General features: G+C 39.8%; 1 protein-coding gene across 1 annotated transcript in view; it reads left to right on the top strand.

Moving 5' to 3' along the window:
• Positions 1-24,182, top strand: part of LOC127569093 (protein diaphanous homolog 1) — a 101,331-nt gene that overhangs the window by 52,833 nt on the left and 24,316 nt on the right. The window contains exon 10 of the mRNA XM_052013428.1: positions 19,175-19,264. Within this exon, the coding sequence (XP_051869388.1) occupies positions 19,175-19,264 (90 nt within the window). The remainder of the gene's footprint in view (positions 1-19,174; positions 19,265-24,182) is intronic.

Genomic DNA, 24,182 nt, shown 5'->3' with positions numbered 1-24,182 from the left:
TTGTACGTTCTTCCCGTGTCTACGTGGGTTTCCTCTGAGTGCTCCGGTTTCCTCCCACATTCCAAAGACGTACAGGTTAGGAAGTTGTGGGCATGCTATGTTGGTGCCGGAAGCGTGGCGACACTTGGGGGCTGCCCCAGAACACTATGAAAAAAGATGCATTTCACTGTGTGTTTCAATGTACATGTGACTAATAAAAAGGTATCTTCACCTCATTGACTTGATTGGTATCAAATATGGAACACTTTTACCAAACTGTAGGATAAAAATTTCCTTCCTACTTTTCTCCACGGATGCTGCCTGGCCTACTGAGTTCTTTCAGCATCAGTGTTTTTCATCTTTCTGTCGGAAACATTAGCAGAGCTCTTGCCTCATATATTTAACCTGCTTGGGTGCTGCACCAGCAATGTTCTGGACCATTAATGCAAAGAAGCAAACTGAACTCCCAATGGAGCAGTTGGTGAATTTGAAATCAATTAACTAAATTTGTGACAGTATTGAATAAGTAACTTCTTTATAATTTATTTAGCTTAGTGATGATGACCATGAAGCTATCAGATCGTTGAGAAAACCCAATTGGTTCACTGATACGGGAAACAACTGGCCTGTATGTGGCTCCAGACTGTTGACAATATGTTTGACTTTTAACTCTCCTCTGGAAAAAACCTGCTTGCCCTCGTCTTCATCAGCCTACCTGTCTCAGATGTAGCTGTTCATGACAGTATTGATAAGGAGGATCATAGCAAGTTTTGTGGAGGCAAAGTCCTATCTTGACTCTGTGGACACCCTCCACTCTGTTGCGCGGCATTACTATGGTACCAAATGTGTTATATTCCGAATAGCTCCAGCAACTCTGGTCATCTGTTGTGGGTCACTGGCACTAGTTGAGTCTGTAAGCAAATGGCCCAATAAATCCCAATTCAATCCATTATCAGGAAGCCACGCTACCTACCCTGGTTCATTGAGAAGTGCTGTATTGGGAAAAGTTTATTTTAAAGCTTTAATTAACAATATTTTTACAATAATCCTCGGACAGGTCAATATTAAAACATTTAACTAATAGTGCTTGTGCAACATTCCAAGATGTCTTCAAATCAAATCTTCAAATTAAGTGGATGCATTTTTAAAAAGATATCCACCATCTGGAGCTCATAGAATTTTAAGTCCAAAGGTTCTCTCTATTGAAATAATGGACTGTTTCACCCTGAGGGTGGGGAGATTTTTTCCTACTCCCCAGAAGTATTTTTCATTGATGTTGAAGAGCTATCATTTTAATGTTTTGAGAGGGGTTGTTTAAAAAATGTTCGCAGACTTGTATTTGGCATTAGTGCAGTATTTTTTTGGTTTTGTATTATTTTATACCTTTTTGGTGATTTAAATGTTATAGCTGTCATGTCAAATGACATTCACATCTACAGGCTATCTGGAAGGCAGCATCTGTACAATCCCTTCATTCACTGCACTAATTATTCCTGCAGGCCTCCGAATACTTTCTGTTTAGCAAGGAATGCTCTATTTAATTCTTCATTGAATGAGGTTCTTTTGAAAAACTATTAACTCTTTAAAGGGACATATAATGGAAGCTCTAAGTAGATTTTTGTCTTCACTGATCAAGGAGGATTGTTAAGTTGGTTTTTTTTGTACAGTCTTCTGTACATTTTAAGAAATAGTTTGCAGTGAAATGTGAAAGATTCAGTGAATGATATTCAATGTATCAAGAATGGCCACTTTTTCAGAACCTATCAATCTTCAGTTGTGTACATAAGAAAATAAGCACAGAAGTAGGCCACTCAGCCCCTCAAGTCTGCCCCACCATTCAATGTGATCGTGGCTGATCTATCCCAGACCCCATCTCCTCTTCTGTCCCAGTTCCCCATGGCCCTCAATTCCCCAGTCTTTCACAAATCTGTTAGGGAGAGAGTTCCAGGATTATGACCCAGTAACAGTAAAGAAAAAGTGATACATTTCCAAGTCAGGATGGTGTGTGGCTTGAAGGGCAACTTCCAGGTGGTGGTGTTCCTATGCTTTTGCTGCTTTGGTGCTTCTGTCTGGTAGAGGTCATAGGTTTGGAAGCTGCTCTCTAAGGAATTTTGGTCAGTTGCTGCAGTGCATCCTATAGATGGTACAAATTGTTGCCACTGTGCACTGGTAGTGGAGTGAGTGAATGGTTGTGCCTGGGCTGTCTATCAAGTGGGCTGCTGTGTCCTGTATGGTATCAAGCTGCTTGAATGTTGTTGAGTGCACCCATCCAGGTAAATGGAGAGAGTTCCATCACACTCCTGACTTGGTGATGGAAATGCTTTGGGAAGTTAAGAGTTAATTTTTCCCGAGAATTCAACTTTATTGTAGATATGAAAGGATTACTCAGGCTGGTATTGATTCATCTGGTCCTGTTCTGCATCAGACTTGGATTATGAAAAGTATAGAGCCTTTGATCTCCTATCTTTTTTGTATATGGCTTTCATCCACTTTCTAAGTGTCTGTACAGATCTCTTCTGTAAAACCTGTTTCAGCAAAGTAAAGAAGCGTGCTTTCTCCTAAGAAATGTATTTTTTGGCATTATACCCACAAGTCTTGCATTGTATTTTCCATTGCCTTTTCCACTTTTGCTCAGTTCTTAATAATGTGGGATTAAGGTTGTCACCTCACTTAATAAAGCTGTGAATTTATTAGAGGAATAACAAAAAGTGTAAAGATCCGAACCATTGTTGCAATATTCATGTTAGCTTGCTTTTTTGGTAACTTTGCCAATCTCAGCGAAGTAAAATGAAGGTAAAGTCACTCTCTCATTCCAAGTAGCAAGAAAAAGTGGGAGGAGGGAGGAATAACTAATTCAGTTCCAATCCCACTCTCAATCCAATGACCACGAATGGGAATTGTTTGGGCAAACTTGGGTACAGAACACAGCAGTTACTTGGCCTCTGAACATGTATACAGCCCAGCTTTGCACGTGAAGTGTGCTCACCTAATTGAGGTAGCAAGGTCTGCTTGATCCCATTTGAACCCACCCTCTCGAAGGAATCTGTCTCTATAGGAGAGAGTTGAATATTGTTTCACAAATTTAACACAGAGTTGAGAAACTGTAGCTGCAAAGCACACATGTGGAGTTTACACATAGTTGTCACCTAGTAAGTTCTTTTCCTGAATGATTAGTTCTGTTACATGGTAAAATTAAAGGCAGTAAATTGCTTTGCTTTAGGCCTGCAAGAATAGGGCAGTTATACCCTAGTGTTCAGTTTTTGTGCTGAAGGAGTTGCCAGAACATTTTAGCACTAATTAACACACAGTCTCTGAATGCTGAAGTTAGTAGGTAAAATGTTGCAAGATAAACAACTGAGAAAAATCAATTCCTGAGACTATGTTCTTTGAAGAATAAAAGAAAGTCAAAACCCTCAACTAATAAGTATTAGTTAGATAGGTATCAGATACCTATCCGCTTATTATTAATGTTTGTCATTTCCTTCCATTGTATAATCTGCTAAATGTCATGGACGTGTTCTTTCAATGCAGTGTTTGACATCCCATTGATTGATGTGCAGGATATTACTGCAATTTAACTTGTTAGCCTTGTTCTTTGTTTCCACCATCTTTTGCAGATATTAGGAAATTTCAAACTGAATCAACTTTTGTTCTAAAGAATTAATTTACTAATTAAGTCATTATAACAATCCATAAGTTTTCACAGGAATTATATCAAATTTTAGTCTCCAAGTTTCAGGTTTTCATTTTTCCCCAGGCTTTATAACTGGTGTTCTATTCTTGACCTCGAGAAAAGGTTGCTTCTCAACAGTTGGCTTTACCATACAAGGATGTTGATAGGAAGTTTAAAAACCTTTTGTTGATGACAAATATTTGATATTTCATTTTGGAGTTTGCTCTTCTATATTGATCAGGATTAGAAACTTTCTGTGCAAAGACTGTAAGTCCCTTTCCACATTGTACCTTGGTACTACATCTTTTGAATGAGACAGAACTTTAAAAGCCTCCTCTTCCTTTTTGTTCTTACCATCTAGTTATATTTCCCTGTTTGGCACTTTTTCTACATATAATATTCATCCTTCAAGCATTAAGATCTCTTGGTCAGAAGGTAACAAGAGCCATTATTCATGGAATTTGTTTCTCAGCAGTGGGAATTATTGATCACTCTTCACAGTATAACAAATATATATTAGCACTGAAAAGCAAACTTGGTTGGGAGTATTAATCCACAGTACCTACAGGATTATTTTCTGTGACTTTCATTTACAAGTCTTTCAATAGTGATCAATTACTAACTTGTTCTCTGGAGAAAGAACACCAGAGAACTTGCTTCATCTCAATGGTGGGATCGCCTTTTACTCCAAGCTGAATAAAACATTTCAATTTCAATACTAACGAGGCTAGACTAAAGCAGATAAAGTTCATCTAAATTTTGAAGATGTTAAAAGGTATGAGGTAGACCTAAAAAAATAATAGGACCATTTCTAAGAGTGATGCTGCTTTTGAACTGATACAATAGTATTTAAAATACTGGGTAAATTGGCTTATTATTGTCACATGTACTGAGGTACAATGGAAAGACATGTCCACGTAGTTCATTTCATTACAACAGTGCATTGAGGTAGTACAAGGGAAAGCAATAACAGAATGCAGAGTAAAGTGTTACAGTTACAGAGAAAGTGCAGTACAGGTAGATAATAAAGTGCAAGGCCATAATGAGGTAGATTGTGAGGTCGAGTCCACTTTATCGTACTAGAGGACTGTTCAATGGTCTTATAACAGCGGGATAGAAGCTGTCTTTGAGCCTGGTGGTATGTGCTTTCAGGCTTTTGGATGGGGTCGGGTCTTTGATTATGTTGCTTCCTTTGCCGAGGCAGCGAGGAGTGTAGACAGAGTCCATGGAGGGGAGGCTGGTTTCCGTGATGCGCTGAGCTGTGTCCTCAACTCTGCAGTTTCTTGCGGTTACGGGTAGAGCAGTTGCCATACCAAGCCGTGATGCATCCAGATAGGATGCTTTCTGGGTATTTGTTTCCATACAGTCTTATGTATAGTCTGAAACTTACAGGAGTTTCTGATAGTTCTGCTTTGAGCAAGTGTTTACTGATTATGATTTTTTAATTTTGAATGACTAGTATGTTACTTGCAGGTGTTAGTTTTAGAAATGCCTTATTCTCACTGTACTGCTACAAAAAACATCATGACTGCAGATCCTGACTGAAGTTGGAGAAGAAAAAAAAATTGACTATAATTTTCCCAATGTCCTAAAGGGAGAAGAAAAGATTGAGAAGTGGCAAATATAATGTCTCATTACAAAAAAGGAGACAGCAAAGACAAGATTACAGGCAAATTTCTTTCAGTTTTCGATAAACTATCAGAGGCTCTCAAATGGGAAGTACATAATGGCCGTTTGAGGAACAGTTGGAGCCAATCAGCAAAGATGAAGTTGTATTTGATTAACCATCTCTGTAGAAAATAAGAAATGCAGTGGATGTTTTGTTTTGGTTAATTTTGATTACAAAAAAATACCATACAATACATCACTGAGAAATAGCATGTGCAATTAAGGAACATGAAGGCAGGTGGAGAGTGGAAAGATGGAGACAAGGTATTAAGATGATTCAAAGTCTCTCAGTCTGCAATAAAGAGAATTTTGCTCTTTGTCTTCAAGGCAGCTAGCCATACTTTCAGCTTTAATCCTCTGAACATTGAATCCGTATATCCTTCGTCATCACAGCTGCAGTTTCAGCAAGAAATGGGCCATTATTCAGATGGGATAATGCTGCTGTTATCTACAGAGAATGGCAAGTGACTTGCCCTCTAACTGCTGAGTTTAATTTCAAGGGCATTTTTTTTTGACTTGACAAAATTGATTCATCCCACACATTGCTGTAGACTTGTCTAGACAGCATTGACATTTGTGCAGGTTCTTCAAATGGTTTGAAGTAGTAAGTGCTTTCTGTCAGATTTACATGGCAAATTGATAAGTTATTCTGGTGAGCTTTACTGCAAGTACTGGGGATCCAGGGTAATTTGAAGTCATTAAAGACAGCATCCATTAGCATTGGATGTGTTAAGACCATTTTATTTTAATAAGGTTTATGGTATTGATTTTTTGCACCTCTTATCTTCATAATACTCAGAAGTCTCTTCTAATCAAACATAGTTCTTAACAGTTGTAGCCACATTCTGGAAATTGTGTAGGTGTACGCTCTGCCTGTGTGAAATCAGAATTTTTTTTAAAAGTCATGTAGGTTTTTAGAAATCTCTGCTACTGATTTTGTTTCAGCATGTTTATGTTCAAACAGTAATGATCTTATCAGAATTACTTTCAAGGACTCTGCTAAGTTCTACAGTGTGCAAGCTGAATTAATGTGAGCAGAGAATAATATCATTAGTTCTCAGTCCTTCTAATATCAGCCATGATTGTCCTTTTCAATGGATTTTGAACAGCCATGGTCCCTGCTCACTGAATAGTAAAGCTTTTCCTTAATCAAAATTCAAACTTCTCCTGAATGTTAACCAGCTTCTTGAGGTTGTTGGGGAACTGTGGAGATCACTCCATCACGCTGCTAACTTGTGGCATGTAGATGGTGGAAACACTTTGAGGTGTCAGGATAACCAGCCTCATCCTTGCAGCCGATCCAGTTGAATTTTTGGTCAATGGCACCCTCACCCCTATGATGGTGCAACCAGGAATGCTAATACCATTGAATATCAAGGTTATGTGGTTAGACTCTCTTTTACTGGAGATGATCATTACCTTGTACTTTAATGGAATGACTATAGTCTCCTTCACTTTGCTAAGGAGTTGCAAATGGAACTGAACTTAGTGCATTTTTCTGCAAACTTGCCTGCTTCTGACCTTTAAGAAGGAAAGTCATTGATGAAGAAGATGGTTGCCCCCAAAGAACTTGGGACTGGGAGTTTGATTAGAGTTTAGTGAACAGTTCTGGTGTCCCAGCTATAGGAAGGATCTCATTAAGCTGGAAAGGGTACAGAAAAGATTCACAAGGACATTACTGGGACTGGACGGCTTGAGCTATAAGGAGAGGCTGGATGGACCTCTACAACGTCACCCCTCAGCCTAGAGCGTAGGAGGCTGAGGAGTGACCTTGTAGAGGTATATAAAATCATGAGGGGGGTAGATAAGGTCAGTCTTTTTCCCAGGATAGGGAAGTCTAAGACTAGAGGACCTAAATTTAAAGTGTGAGGGCAAAGGTTTAAAAAGGATCTGAGGAACAACTTTTTACAAGGGTGGTGGGTATATGGAACAAACTGCCAGGTGAAGCTGTGGAAGCAGGCACAGTTACAACGTTAAAAAGACATTTGGACATGTACGTGGATAGAAAAGGTTTAAAGGGATATGGGCCAGATGCAGGCAGATGAGACTAGCTGGGATAGACATATTGGTCAGCATAGATGAATAGGGATGAAGGGCCTGTTTCTGTGCTATATAACTCTGACTCAATGTCCAACAGTTGCAACCATCTTCCTTTGTGCAAAGTGGAAAATCTGACCACTGGGGAATTTTCTTTTACGCCCATTAACTTCACTTACTGAGCTCCTCGATGCCATACTGTTCCAAAGAGTTCTTGGGTGTACCCCTGCTAAACCAGGAAACAAAACAATCAGTACTAATGCATATAATTAAGGAGCAATCAATATACTTTTGGGGTATTATATATTCATATATTTCCATCAGTGATATAGTTGTAGGCTAGAGATTGTGTAAAGAGTATTCCATTACTGTGAAAGGAGAGAGCAAGGCTGAGATTCTGCAAAGTTCTAATATTTCCCATAGTTTGTTATTTCCTTGAGAGACTTCAATTATTAATGTGCCAGTCATGAGCATAAATGCCAGCTCATTAAATCAGAATCACAAGCTTCTACCCATCTTTGTCTAAGAATATGGAGCTCCATGTGTTATTTCCAGCAATAGAGTTTCAGAACCCTTCAAAGCTGTACTACTCAGCAGTAAAGTTGATAGGTTTAAGTTTACAGTGGTTATGGTGTCAAATATCCTATCATGTGGTAGAGGCAAATGTCCAGTCGTTTGGTAGAACCCAGCCATAGTTAATTGGGTAGTTGACTTGCCTCTGAGTCACTGACTTGTGTACAGGCTGGCACAGTTTGAACTGAAGGACTGCTGCACTGTCAGAGGTGATATTTTTGAGAAAAAAATGTTAACCTAAATCCGCATCTATCCCCTGGGTGAATGGAAATGATCTCCACCCAAGCCTGGTCCAGTGGCATGAATTGATCTCTTTAAGGCTGTCGTAACCACAATGCACCTTAAGTTTGTATGACTGAAGGAAAAACATGGAAGTTCTCTCCAACACCTTGGCAATATTTATCCTTAAAATAACTTTGCAACCAATTACCTCATCATTACCACATTGCTATTTATAGGGCCTTGCCATGCACATTTATCATATCATAACAGTAACTACAGTTAGAAACTACTTCATTGACTGTGGAGTATTTTTGATGTCTAGAAAGACACAATTGAAATCTAGAGCATTCATTCTTTTTTTCATACAACTATCCACTTCATTTTATAGAAATTTACTGCCTCAGGTTCAACAATGGCTAGTGGTAGAGAAATTTTATTCTGACTTTCTCCATTTTGTGATCATGATGATCTTTCATTTTAATCTCACCAACCAATGAAAATTATCTTTCATCATTTGTTATCATGGCTCTTCATAACCTTAATTACTATTGAACAGTCCATCCTTACTCTTCACAGCTTGTGAAAAAATTGTTATTTCTGTTCTATCTTTATAACTGTAAAGGTTCAATCATCCCTTTTAACTGCGGCTGCATCAGTATGATAGATGGATACCTGAAACTTCAGCAGTGCTGCAAGTCCAGACTAAGATCTTGTGCAAGTTTCTTTCTGTTTTTTTTATATATTCAGGCTTAACTCCCTTTCAATTTTGCCCACAGTCAATCTACAGGATTTGACAGAAAATATGTAGTTATGGGATTCGAGACAGGAAAATTTCCCAGTGATTGATGCTGTGCATTCTGAAACAGGTCTGGGCCAGTGTTACTTGGCTTTTTCAAATAGGACTAAGGGAATGTTTATTATTTCAGTTGCCAATCTGTTGATCATGAGGTAGCCTTCTATCATCATGTTTATAGCCAGCACTGAGGAGGTGGCCCTGAATGAGGTAAACAGAATTATGAGGGGCATAGATAGGGTAGATGGTAGAAAACGTTCCGCAGATCAGATGTATCTAAAGCTAGAGGGAGTAGGTTCATAGTAAGAGGGGTTTAGAGATCTGAGGAGGATTTTTTTTCACCCAGAGAGTGATTTGAATTTGGAATGCACTGCTTGAGGGGATGATGGAGACAAATACTTGCAGAGCATTTATGAGATATTTAGACAAACACTTGAATTGCCAAGGCATTGAAGGCTACGAGCCATGTGCTGGAAAAAGGAATTAGAGTAAATAGGTATTTGGTTCAGCATGGATAAGATGAGAGGGAGCAGGTTAAGGTGAGAGAGATGTTTAAAGGGAATCTGAGGGATAAATTATTCACACAAAGTGCGTTCTTTTATTATTTCAAATCAGCTGCCAGAGGAGATGGTGGAAGTGGGAACAGTAACAATGTTTATTGAGGCATGTGGACAGGCTCATGAATGAGCAGGGTATAGAGGGATATGGTATTAATGCAGGCAAGTGGGATACACATGATGGTCAGCACAGACTTGATTCCATGCTGTTTCTCTCTATTACACTCCGAACTTGAATAAGGTTATTTCGAAGAACTTGAAATTGTTGCATTTAGGCATATGCTCCCTCAATCCTGCCCTGTCATTCAATACAATCATGGTCGATCTGATCTTTAGCCGAACTCTACTTTTTTTTTTTCTCCTCTACTCCATAAGGTTTCATATATCAGAATCTGGATGAAATCAAAACCAAGGATGTCTACCAAAATATTGGATTGGATAAGAACTCAGAACAAAATATAGAAACTACTGGGCACTCATGAAGGGTGTCGTGTTGAGAAAAGTATCCTAGGGATCATCACTTGAATGTCTGCAGTTCCTCACCTGAGTAAGGAAGCCAGCTGCAGACTCTGCTTGGTTGGTAGGATCCACGCAGGGGCCACCATGTTACGTTCCTTAACCTTTGGTCCTGCCATACCTTGAGCTTGTCCATAGACATCTGAGATAAATGTGCGCTCAAGCCTGATTAACAGAAATCTCAAGATGGATGCAAGTTTCTCATGTCTTGGCGATGTCAGGTTGAGTAAAAGCTTCAGATTTGATTGGATTTCAAGTTAACTGTTCTACATCACAATTAGGTCATCAAGAAGACTTGCAGCATAATACAGGATCTTGTAGCTAGTTGTACAGAATGGCAACAAGCCTTTCGGCCCATCAAGTTTATGCTGACCATCAAACACACATTTGCTTAATTACCATTTTATTCTTCCTGCATTCTCTTCAACTATCTCCAGATTCTACCACTCATCTTCACAAGTAGGAGCAATTTATAGTGGTCGTTTAACCTACCAGCTCATCTTTGGGATATGGGAGGAAACCAGAGCACCCAGAGGAAAATCATGCAATCCCAGGGAGAACATGCAAACTCCAAACAGACAGCACCAGAGATCAGGGTTAAACCTGAGTCACTGCAGCTGAGAGGTTGCAGCTCTACGAGCAGTGCACAGTGTACTGGTCCTAAATGGCCATTTGATGCGATGTGCACAGCACAAGTGAGATCCTGGCCTCAAAGCCAATGATGAGGCCACATTCAGAGTAGTGTACAGTTCTGGTCACCCTGCTATAGGAAGGATGTTATTAAACTGGGAAGGGTGCAAAGAAAGGTTCACAAGGATATCATCGGGATTTGCTTTATAAGGAGAGACTGGATAGGCTTTTCTCCCTGGAGCATAGAGACTGAGGGGTGACCTTATAGAGGTGTATAAAACCACGAGGGGCATAGATAAGGTGAACAACCGCAATCTTTTCCCCAGAGTAGTGGAATCCAAAAGCAGATGGCATAAGTTTAAAGTGAGGGGTGAAAGATTTAAAAGGGACCTGAACGGCAATATTTTCACATGGTGCATATATGGAATGAGCTGCCAGAGGAGGAAGTAGAAGGGGGTACAATTATGATATTTTAAAAGACATCTGTACAGGTACACGGATAGGAAAGGTGTGGAGGGAAATGGGCCAAATGGAAGCAAAGGGGACTAGGTCAGGTAGGCGACGTGGTCGGCATGGATTAGTTGGGCCGAAGGGCCTGTTTCTGTGCTGCATAACTCCATGACTCTGAGAATGAAAAATGTCTGGCAGGAAATGCTGTGATCTGTAATTAAATCCTGGTCTGTTTTTGAACAACACAGAATTCTCCTGTGTCATTTTGTCTGCAGCATCCAGTTGCTTGTGTACTCCCCATTGTGGTACTGAGGCAGTGGACCAGATGAACTCTGGTTCTATGTCTGGCCAGTAAGCTGACTGGACCAATGAAAAGTGTTTTAGAAAACACAGAAAAACTACAGCACAATTCAGGCTCTTCGGCCCACAAAGCTGTGCCGAACATGTCCCTACCCTAGAAATTACTAGGCTTACCCATAGCCCTCTATTTTTCTCAGCTCCATGTACCTATCCAACAGTATCTTAAAAGACCGTATCGTGTCCGCCTCCACCACCGTTGCTGGCAGCCCATTCCACACACTCACCACTCTGAGTAAAAAAAAACTTACCCCTGACATCTCCTCTATATCTACTCCCCAGTACCTTAAACCTATGTCCTCTTGTGGCAACCATTTCAGCCCTGGGGAAAAGCCTCTGACTATTTACCCGATCAGTACCTCTCATCATCTTATATACCTCTATCAGGTCCCCCCCTCATCCTCCGTCCCTCCAAGGAGAAAAAGCCGAATTCCCTCAACCTACTCTCATCAGGCATGCTCCACGTTCCAGGCAGCATCCTAGTAAATCTCCTCTTGCACCCTTTCTATGGCTTCCACATCCTTCCTGTATTGAGGCGACCAGAACTGTGGTCAGTTCTGGTCGCCTCAATACAGGAAGGATGTGGAAGTGGGCCCCATGATAAAAGGGAAATTCCACGCCTCACCGTTAATCAGTGACACTTGCTGGAACATGTATGACAGGCACAGATATGATAGAGTTTGGCTATGATGTCCTCCCATAGTCAGAGTGCCAACATTCAAGGTCATGAAGAATAGTCACTTCAATAAGGTGGCAAGGAAGTCTTGTGGAGCTGAAAAGTATGGAAATCAAATTGTACCATGAGTTAGCTGGTACCAGCAAAACTGAAGTTTCCCATTGTGCCACAGCCCATTTTGTTTTTCTGTTGCTGGATCAGATGTGCACCGTACGTGATTGAGGTCTGCTAAGTTTGTGTTAGCAATTGTCGAAGATAGGCTGCAGCTAAACCTTCACATCTCACTGCTGAAGCTGGTTGCTAAGTAACAGTCCCCAGGAGGTTTTCAAAGGAGGTTGGCTGTTGCCTGCATCTACCGGGCAACGTCTTGTTCTGCATGGATAAATTATGGGGGAGTGCAGAGTCATCAACCAGATTTAGCAAAGATATTGGGATTTTTTTCTCTGATTAGCAAGCTAACTACAATTAGTCTGACATACTGCCAACCAATATAACTCATCTTGAGAATACATCTGTTTTCAAAACAAATTACTGGCATAAACTGAGTCAGGAAAGATTCCTGACAGCATAATAATTGCATAATTTTTTTATATTATTATTGCACATAACACACAAACAGTTCTGGAATCGACCATTTTACCTCCTGCACCTACTATCTAGGAGTTCTTTATGAACATGTATTACCCATCACTGGGGTACATAACCTGCGAACTGCATTTTGTCCACATATAAATCTCTAATTTTAAGGAGGATTTCTGAGGTGTTGCAGTTGAAGAAGGGTGGAATGTACTTTTAAGCAGGATAGTCTAATTCACTTTTCAAGTTCACACTCAGGCAACACCATTTCAAATGCTCAAGGGGTTTCAAAGCAAATACCTCATAGCATTTCAAACCAATGGAGTACTTTCGTAGTCATTTTGTAACGTGGTAAATGTGGCGACTGATTTGCATCCAATAAGCCCCCTTAAATAACAGCATGATAATGACTCGATAATCTGCTCTGATGATGTTGAGGAATAAATATTGGCCTTGACTCTTCTACGGGTAATTCCCTTGCAAAATGGTGCTATGGGATCTTTTACAGACACCTATATTGGTTTAAAGCAGACTGTGTATTGGTTTAAAGTCTCATGCAAAAACCAGCACCTCCAGCAGCACACCATTCTCTCAGTGTTGCACTAGACCATCATCCCAGACTTCAGTATTCAAGTAGCTGGAGTGGGGTGAACCAACAAGTTCTGACTCGGGCAAGATTAGTACCAAGTGATTGAGGCGAACATATTTTAAACAGGGAATAGAGGTTGTTGCTGTTATGTATGTAAATATTGTTTGGATTCCCAATGTAGAATAGCTGCTGTCAGATAGTTTTGGTGATAGAGAAAGTTTTGGATGGATTTGAAATGGTTTCAAGAAGATTGAAATGATAATGTTTATTATTAGATTCGTTCTTTTTAACACCAATAAATAATTGACTTCTAATTCTGTGCAAGAAACGTGCCGTTCCTAGGTTGGATAAACCTCAGCGAAATGCAGTTAATTCCCTTTCAAACAACACTGAAATTTAATCTGTTTCTTTGATCGTACTCTGTCTGCAGCCAGAGGTGTCAATGAGAGGCCTTTGTGCCCACAATAGAGTATCAGGTTAAAAGACACAATAGAGTATCAAGTTAAAGGTAGTGTCAGCAAAATATTTTCTTAATTCTAGGATCTGGGCATTCCTGGCAAGGGCATCACTTATTATCATCCTAATTCTCCTTGGGAAAATGGTAATGAACTGCCATCTTAAACTGCTACAGCCCAAATGGGCAAATAGTGCTGATTGTGGCCAGCAGCTTCAAAGAGAACAGCAGGCACCAGGCTGCTTCATGTTAGTCTCAGATTCACATGGAGCGAGTGTGTTCCTGAGGTGCTGACTGATAGATACCACTATTATTCTACTTTACTGTACTCTACATGAAGTCCAACAGCCTACACCAGTCAGACCCAGCTCAGTGTTGAAAAAACACATTCAGCCTATCATCATGTATGCTCTGGCTCAATGAATGAATTATGGAATTAGTTCCCACATACGAGCTTGAGCCATGTGCCTCCAAATTATCCTCTTCGAGTATATATCTAATTACCTTCTGAAAGTTCCTGTGAAATCTGAGTCTTTTGGGTTATGTGCTCCTTAAGTTTTATGGTATCCACTTGAGGTGTGCGCAGCAACAGCAAATCAAGCAATGCCCATCCCTAGTTATCCTTGTGAGGGTGGTGTTGAACTGCTACCTTTACTGCTATTAATGACTTGCTCGGGGTGCTTCAATAGTGTAGTTGGGTAAGCTATTGCAGAATTTAGGTCCAGTGACGATGAAGTGACCCCAACAATGGAGTAAGGCGCAACTTCAAGAGGAACTTGCAACTGGTGTTCCCTTCATTTATGGATCCAACCGTTGAGATTTGAGATTATTCACCCATGGAAATTGGCAACAGCTGTGAGGGACTTCAGCTCCAAGTTGAGATTGTTCTGCTTGGAAGGAAAAGATGACATTAGGCAGAGGTGTACCAAAGTGTGGCTGGTTTAGACAAGGTCACTGGAGGGAAGCTGTTTCCCATTAGCAGATGGTTCTAGGACCGGGGCGCACACTTCGCATTTTGGGCAAAAGCTCCAAGGAGAATGTGAGAAAAATCTTTTACTCAGAAGAGTTATGATTGAAAATGAACTGCCTGTTGTGGCGGTGGAAACAGAATCAATAAGTACTTTCAAAAGGGAATTTTTCAGACAGAATAATTTGCAGGGCTGTAGGAAAAGAACAGGGATATGGGACAGACAGGGTTATTCTGTAAGGAGCTGCTATAGACTCATTTAACTTAATGTCCTCACTGTAACGCTTCGATAAAATGAGTCATATTTTTCCCTCAACTGACATTGTATAAGTGCATGTTCCTACAGGAGTTGCAAATTAGTAAGCTTGAGCCCAAGGTAACGTTATCCTCCTCTCGTCCAGATGCATTGATGCCAATTCCTGCAACCGAATGTTCACAGCATTGAGCACGTCAAGAAGGGAAAATTGATGGTCTGGCACCTTCCCGTCTCAGATCCAGATTTGACAGCTCCATTAAAGCCAATCTTGAGCACAAATATGTTTTTGCTTGTAGAATCTATTTGAAGCAGCTTAAGCTAAATGTTCCAAAATTGAGGTTGCCTCAAATTGGATACGTGCCATGAACAACAGAAGTGGTGCAATGAAATTCAATACCCTGGAGGAGTAGAGGCAGCTGTTTTAATTTGCTTTTTTTCTTTTTACCTTGAGAATCTGAGTAGCCTTTTGTTTGAAACCAGTTCATTTCTGGGTTATAGGGGTAGTTTGCAATTGTAGGGCACTCTCTAATTACGGTTTACATCCATTATCACCATGACACCTGCAAAGTGAGGAAAGGGACAGTGAACAGATGGATGGCACCGTTGAGAGTGTCTAGGTAATCGTCCATGGGAAGGACATTCTCGGATTGCAATTTGGTCATTTGTAGACATATGGAATATTTCTTTATTCATAGTAATCCCATTTCATTACCTTTTTGGCCTGTATTGCAGGAATATTGCTGTTGCCTCTGAGTATAAAAAGGTGAAATCATTGCAGAAGTTGATTCCTCAGTAGGAACTTTATTTTTTATAAAATGGTTTAAAGGTGAACTCATCTGAATACTGACTTGAGTGTAATTCCAGGACCCTCACTGCACTTGGCAGAGCTTCCACACTAGGAGTGTAGCCTGGCTTGGTTTTTGTAACTGGTGAACAATTGGTCCTGATAGTGCAGAAGATAGAAACCGATTGAGTTCTAATGGAAATAGCAGTTTTTTTTTCTTTTCAGCTTCTCTAATAAAAGTACAAACTTGCAGGTTTAAGTTGTCTTTCAGCACGTGTCAGACTCTATTAATTTCTATTCCTTTGCGATGATGTAAGGTAGTCTGCCAGAGGCAAATATCAAATCTGAAATAAAACTGTGCACCAGGAATCTATGGACATTGATCAACGTTTGACAGTAAAACATTAACTAAGGTCACATAATGCTTTTTGTTTCAAATGCCAATTGATTTCTGAATTTTCAACATCTTATGCTATTGGCAAGTTTTCTCTGCATTTTCTGTCTGATTTACTCTCCTTGAAAAAAATATTATTGATATTAGAGGTGTTTCTGGCAGTACAGATGGTCAGATATGCAGCTTTGTTAAATTAAATTTGCACTTTTCTTGTGATTCATATACTTCCATGAAACTAATATTATTTGGTTCTGTGTTCCTTCCAGAAATGTGTATGTACATGCTGAACCTTTTAGTGTAGAGATCCCCTTTAAGGTCAGAGGCAATTGTGTTGCGATGAACTTGTTAAAGCATCAAATGCTTCACCAAATGGCAGATTCATTGCTATATTAGTTGGTGGTCCCAAAAATACAGGTTCCATTCCTTGCCAGTATTGTGATATCTGCACTCACCGGGAATGCTACAATTGTGCTTATCAGACAGATTCATTGCTATATTAGTTGGTGGTCCCAAAAATACAGGTTCCATTCCTTGCCAGTATTGTGATATCTGCACTCACCGGGAATGCTACAATTGTGCTTATCAGATCAGTGGTAGAAAAACGAGTCTGTTGTTGCCCCCTCTCCAGCTTGCTATACAGTGATTAAAAATAGATATAAAACCATTATGTGTAACTACAGGATAAAGCTCTGCTCTTGCCCATCTCTTCAAGCAGTTGACAGTCACTGCACCTAGATTTACAATACAAAAATAATATAGATATTCAAAATCTGAAACCAAAGCAGAACGCTATAAAAATCCAAAGACATAAGAGACTTCAGAAGCTGGAATATGAAGCAACACACAAAACGCTGGAGGAACACAGTAGGTTGGGCAGCATCCATAGAGAGAAATGGACAGGGAAAGTTTTTTGTTCAAAACAACGAAGGGCCTCAACTTGAAACATTGACTATTCAATTCCCTCCACAGATGCTGCCTGATCCACTGAGTTCCTCCAGCATTTTGTGTGTTGCAGTATTTAAAAAGTCAGCAGTTCAGGCAGCATCTGAAGGGAGAGAAAAATATTTCCTGTTCCGAATCTAATGAAAAGTCAGTGGCCTTCAGCATTACCCTCTGGTTCTCTCTTCATGGGCGCTGCCTGGCCTGCTGAGTAATTTCAGCATTTTCTTGAACAGCAGTACAAATTGATTAGCAACATAATTCAATGCACCCTCTTTTGTCCCATTATGCTTAATATTTTGATTAACAGAATTAAAATTAATAATTTGCTCACCATCAACAGTTAAATACAGGTCTGGCAACATAGATACTGTAGCTGTAAGAATAAATGACTTGCCCCAACACCCCAAAGCCTTTCACCATCTACGAGCCACAAATCAGGAATGTGATGGAACACTCTCCACTTGCATGGATGAATGCAGCTGCAACAATACTCAGTCTCAGCACCATACAGGGTAAATCAACCTTCATTAGCACCCCATCCACCATTCCTTTCACCGTGGCTACAGTGCATTCAATTTGTAAAATACTGCAGTTATTCATCAAGAGTGCACCAGCAGCACCTCACAAATCCACAGCCTTTACCATGAAGCAGCAGAAAGTATAGGGGCAGGGGAACACAACCATCTGCTAGTTCCCCTCCTAGTCGCAGACCATCCTGACTAAGAAATATAATAATTGTTCCTTTATCACCACTGGGTCTGAATCCTGGAACTCCCTCCCCAACAATGTTATCAGAGTACTTTCACCAGAAGGAATGCAGCCGTTCAAAAAGGTGGCTCACCAGCACCTTCCCAAGGACAAGAGGAATAAACAATAAATGTTGGCCTTGGCAGTGACATTCTCATCCCAAAAAATTAATTTTAAAAAAAATCCAGAAGAAAACAGCAAGTACTTCAATCCTCTGTACAAATGTTTCTTAGTTTTTGAATTAAATACCAGTCCTAATTTTTTTAGACTTGGCTCGAGTCTAAGCTCATCCCTTAAATTCTGATTCCAGACTATACTGCCTTTATTTATGTGATTCAGGGGCATAATTTAATCTGGAGCTCAATATCACCATGACATATCCATGCTTCACTCCCTCATCCAAAATATTCTATTAAATGTGTGATGTCTGAAGTGGAATGATACACTAGATTTGCTGAATTGCATGCTGGCCTTTATGCGTTGAGGCATAGACAAAAGAGTTGTTCTATCACAACTACATTAAACTCTGGTTTGGCAGCACTTGGAGTATCATACATAGTTCTGGTCACCACACTACAGGAAGGATGTGATTGCAGTGGAGAGGGTGCAGAGGAGATTCACCAGAATGTTATATGGATTGGAGCACTTCAGTTATTAGGAGAGATTGGATATGCTTGGTAAAGAAGGCTGAGTGGTAATCAGATGGGGGTATATAAAATTACATGAAACATAGGGTAGCTGCTCAGAATCTTTTTCCCATGGTTGAGGTATCAAAAACAAGGGGGCATTGGTTAAGGTGACTGGGAGAAGAAATGAGGGAAAAGTTTTTCACATGGACAGTGGTTGATATCTGGAACACTGCCAGAGGAGGTGGTGGAGGCAGATGCAATCGCTATATTTAACAAACATTTAGAGAGAGAGTTAAATAGGCAAGGCATAGACGTATTCAGCCCTAATATGAGAAAGGGGATTTGGTGCAGATGGGCAAAACACTCGGCATAGATGTGGTGGTCCAAAGGGACTGTTTCTGTGGTGTACAACTCTATGACTCTAAAAGTATTAAAATGAGTAACTTGTTGAAAGGCAATGTAGTTTTGTTTTGTATTATAGAAATATATGCAGAATTATAAATTTATTTATTCAGCATCTCATTGGAAATTTTTGTTGTACCTTAATTCTATTATGTTTGGCTTTTTCAAAGGGCTTACTTGTAATCAAGCCCACAGTAATTCTTGAATCGGCTTGTTAGCCCGAGATTTCTGTAGGTTTGTCTTTTGGTGTTGCTGTATATACTCAGGCCTGGCGTCTGATTCTTGTTTTTGTTCTGTGCACAGAGGGTGATGAGACAGGAGTGATGGACAGTCTAATGGAGGCCCTTCAATCAGGAGCTGCCTTCAGGCGAAAGAGAGGTCCACGGCAAGCTGGTAAGGAGGAAACATCCACTTTCTACCCGCATTACAATATTAAAAAAAAATTTACATACTCTTGTGAAAACTTAATCCTTTCCAATTGATTAATTATGATTTATTTGAAGTATTGACTGAAATTTCATTGAGCCATGTCTTCCCAGCAGTGTTTTGACTGGAGAATAGGAAAGACATGCAGTCCTTCCTGTTGCCCATATGACAGACTAATTCTGCACACAATAACCGTGTCAAAGCACAATTTTTTACAAGTTTCATGCAGGATATTGAAACATCAAGTTGCATTCTGGACTCTGATCTTGAATCATTTAGCAATTTGAAATTGATAATCTTTTTCGGGAATAAGTTGGAAATATTAGGTTAAGGAAATATTTATCAAGTGACCAGGTAATTATCCACTTTTATTTATTTTAATTTTTAATGATAATTTATGAATTGCCCTTGTAGCCTGTTTATCTATTTGGTCAGATTCTGGTTGAGTGGAATTTTAACTACACTTTTGTTTTGGATCCATATTCCCTAAGCCTTAACGTTCTTACCTGACGATCATCTTCCAACCTCGTTTTTGAAATTCTCACTTTTGGCGGGGGGTGGGGGGGGGTGGTGTGGGTCCAGATTTCCGCTACTCGGAGTGAAGGGCATTATCAACAGCAGCAAGAGTAGACCATTTGGCCCCTCGAGGCTGCTTCACGATTCAATGTTATGGTTGATCTGATTGTTGGCTTTACTCCACGTTTTCACTGATCCCCTTAACCCTCTATCTCCCCAGTGTATATTTTAAAAAAAGAATTACCTCTGCCTTAAGCATACCAAATGACTCAGTCGCAAAGCTCTCTGGAGTAGAGAGCTCCCAAGGTTTGCTGTCTTCTGTCACATGAAATTCCCCATCTCAGTCAGAAATAGATGAGCCTTTATCCAGAAACTCTGACATCCCATCTCCCTGCCACCTCCCAGTTTAGCTTCCTGAAATAAGACATCAACCTTTAACAGAGAAGAATATAATATAACATTATAATACTGTGAAAGGAAATGGCTTCTGTTCATCCTGTCAATGTTCTAATCATTTTAAATATTTTAGGTCACAAATTAATTATTGTGACATCATTATAGTACTGTCCATTATGTATTTTGATACCTACAGTTTACAGATAGCAACATAAGTTTATTTTTGAATGTGACTTCAAATTTATCTTAAACTATAGAAGTATTGGATTTAGAGGTTCCAAAGGTCTGTCGTTCAACCTCAGTTTTATCTGAAACAATTGAATGATAGATGTTTAACACTTTCGTCTTTCAGCATATTAAGCACAGCAATGTCATTGCAGTCCATCTCTGGAGCAAGAAACATTGTGGCTAATTATTTACTGTCTTTGTCAAAGATTATGTATTTATTGTAAAGTGCATAACAAATATAAGAACAATCAGCCTTCACCCATTGGTAGCTCCTTCAGAAGACTGTGGGACCAAGCCCCACTCATTACTTGAGCAAATAACCAGTGACCCCATTGTCGAAGGTGATGCTTCTCAGATGAAATATTAACCATAGACCCAGTTGGATATATGGATCACATTACCCTACCTACAACATTTGGCCAGATCAAAATCTCACTGCTGTTTGCGTGAACTTGCTGTGTGTAAGTTGGCTTCTGCATTTCCCACATTACAAAAGTGGCTATACTTCAGGTAATTTATTGGTTGTAAACAACCCGGGACCTGTTGAAGACACAGATGGGGATATTGAAAAGTCATTTGTTGCAGGATTCATCATCTACTGCATTTGTGTTCTTTGAGAACTTACTGAACTGGTGGGGTGCATTTAGAAAATTGGTTTTGTGAAACATTTTTTAATTTGTCAGTACATCATACGAATAACTGAGTTTTCTGAAATGTTAGCTTCTCTTGAAGTTAGTATTTTGCTGTCTTAATTTAAACATTTTGCATTTACCATAAATGTTTGAATAAGGTAATCTAGCATATGGCTTGACAAGCCTGGACAGCTCTTGAGTAACTCATCCAAGTCGGTACGGACTTGGTACTCAGCCATGGAAAGGTTAGAGCTGACACAGACCTCTGTGATGCCACTGAATAATATATGGGTTCTTTTTATCAGTCATTTATATGCCTGACAGACTATTACACAGGCATTATGAATCAACCAAGTAATGTAGAATTAAGGCAGGATAGCAGTTCTTGACCTTGAAGGAAATAAGTGAACCAGTGATATTTTTAAAAATGTGTTAAGCCACAAATTAGCAAATACCTTGCATTCAGACTCACATGTTACAATGTGATTTGAACTGAGAATTTCCACCAAACCCTTCCATGTACTTACACTCTTTATGACAAGGCTCATTTGTGAACAGAAGCTATTCACACCTAGAATTAAATGTCAAATACTGGAGGGCATAGCTTTAAGGTGAGAGTGGGAATGTTTAAAGGAGATATGCATTTCAAGTTTTTTTTACACAGTATGGTAGGTGCCTGGAGCAGGCCACCAGGGGCGGCGGTGGAAACGGACACAATAGTGGTAATTAAGATGCATTTTGACAGCACCTGAACATGCAGGAATGGAAGGATATGGATCACGTACAGGCAAATAGGTTTAGTTTAATTTGGCATCATAGTCGGCACAGACATCGTGGGCCGAAGTGTTGTTGCTGTGCTGTTCTATAATTAAGCACAATTGGAATATTTTGGAGGAACAATGAAACGTTTGGCAGGAAGAATGAAGAAAAGCAACACTGTATAAGGAGTGCAATTCTAAAGGGGTTGCACGAAAAGATGATCTTGGGTACATATCTGGTACATATTTAGAGACTTTTTCGACCCTGCACTTTATAAACAGAGGCTTGGTAAAGAAATGTTAATGGCATTATGTTGAACGTCTGTAAAACACTAGTTTGTGCTCAGTATTGTGTCTGCTATTGGTGACTGCACTGTAGTCAATGAGAAGCCCCGAGAGAGGAGACAGAAAAGATTTAATAGAGGTCCTGAGATTGAGACTTCCATTACGCAGATAGACTGGAGAAGCTAGACCACAGAAAATTTTAAGGTGATTTGATAGAGAAATGCAATATAATGAATTGTCTAGTCAGAGCAAAAAAGGCAAGCCCATCCTTTTGGCAGAAGGCTCAAGAACAATAGGACAAGAATCTAGGGGTAATATGACTATTTGTTTTTCAACCAGTGGGTTATCATGAAAGCTTTTCTTTTAGAAGGGAATTAGATATACAAAAGAGAGAGAGAGAAAGTTGCAGGGCTACTGGGAAAGAGCTAGGGAGTGTGACCGACTGGATAGTTTCCCCAGAGAAAGATGGTGCAGGCTCAATGAGTCAAATGGCTTCCTGAATCTAGCACTGTCTGATTCATTAAATAATATAGCAGCATGAAATAATATAGCAGTATGAAATATATGTGCTAAAGGCTGGCTGAGATGTAGTGCTCAGGGAACAGTGAGTTCCTGTTAGATAGCTAGGATAAGCTCCATTTTTTGGGTCAAGTCAATTTAAAAAAAACCTCCCAGAATTTAGAGGATAGAAAAATTGCTACAGGTTGTTTGATTAGCTGTATTGGATCATGCCTGCCTTGATCTGATATTTAGATAAGAGCATTTATCAGATGAAAGATTAACAGATTTAATTCATTCACACTTACTTCATGCTGACAAGGCATTGTGCACATTATTTCTTTAATAGAATCTTCCCTAAATCATTGAGTTAAGAGAGTGATCAGGACTGGTGACTTTCTCAATAGACTATTGTGCTGTTACAATCTACTGCAACTGGGGGAAGGCAGCTGCATCACGAGCAAGCCTTATAAATAGTACTAGAATTAAGACTATGAAAGGCTTTCAGGCAACAGTTAAATAAATAATCCTGATGGATTTGCCTGTCTGCCTTCTGACATTGAGATTAAAATGAACGGGTTTCTGCCTCTGAGTCAGTTGCATGACCATTACCAAATCAGATTTTCTGCAAGAGTGCCATATGTGTGGAAGAGTGCAGGCTGAATTAGTTGCGTTGTAGCAAACAATTGACAGTGTTCTAATGATGTGAAATAATAGAGCCCCAATTCTGAGTATGCTGCTGAGAAACATCGTGACTAGTCCTATTTACCTAAATACTGACGTTGTCTCACAGTAGAGTGAATGCTGCACTTAAGCCAGTTCGGTTCAGTGCTGTTATGCAAAAACACATAATTCATTTCCTCAGGCTACTTCCATCATCAATGACAGGCTGTAACCCTCTTAACTCTGGTGTCAGATGATTCAAGAACTCTCTCCAGACATAATCTAAGTTTAGAAGAGTTTAGGTTGCTTGTTCTTTTTACAGTGGTTGTAGAATCTGTTTTAACAAAAGCAATGATAGCGATGTGCTTGCTGAATGTTACTGTACTTTTTGCATTCATGTTCATTTTTTTAAAAAATCGATTCATTGCCTAGAGTGCCTCTGAATCCACTTTGGAATCTTGCGTAGAAGGTAACTTCCATTTATCTATGGAAAACTGTTTTTACTGTCTTTTTTGGTATCCTTTTATTTACTGTGGAGAATCACATAACCACATAGTCCATTCTGAGATTTGAGAGGTCAACAGAGCAAATTCCTGCCCTGGTCTTTGACGCCTGATGGAGACAATGACACCACTTGTTTCAGTCATTTATCAGGATTTCCCATCAGTCAAGGTTTTTTCCAAATGCTGTCATATCTTCATCCTCGGATTTGTATAACAAAACTTGGGGCACCCTGTTACAAATGCACCAAGCAAAGCAACCCTATTCAGCCAGGCTGGGCTGTCTGTAAATTGGAAGTTGGTCATATCAGCCATGATTGAATGGTGGAGCAGACTCAAGGGGCCAAATGGCCTAATTCTGCTCCTAAATCTTATGATCTTAGAGACCCAAGGATATGTGCATTAAAAC

The sequence above is a fragment of the Pristis pectinata genome, chromosome 4 (genome assembly GCF_009764475.1).
Source record: "Pristis pectinata isolate sPriPec2 chromosome 4, sPriPec2.1.pri, whole genome shotgun sequence".
NCBI lineage: Eukaryota > Metazoa > Chordata > Chondrichthyes > Rhinopristiformes > Pristidae > Pristis > Pristis pectinata.
Note: the sequence above shows the minus strand (reverse complement) of the source record. Positions and strands in the feature narration are given on the sequence as shown.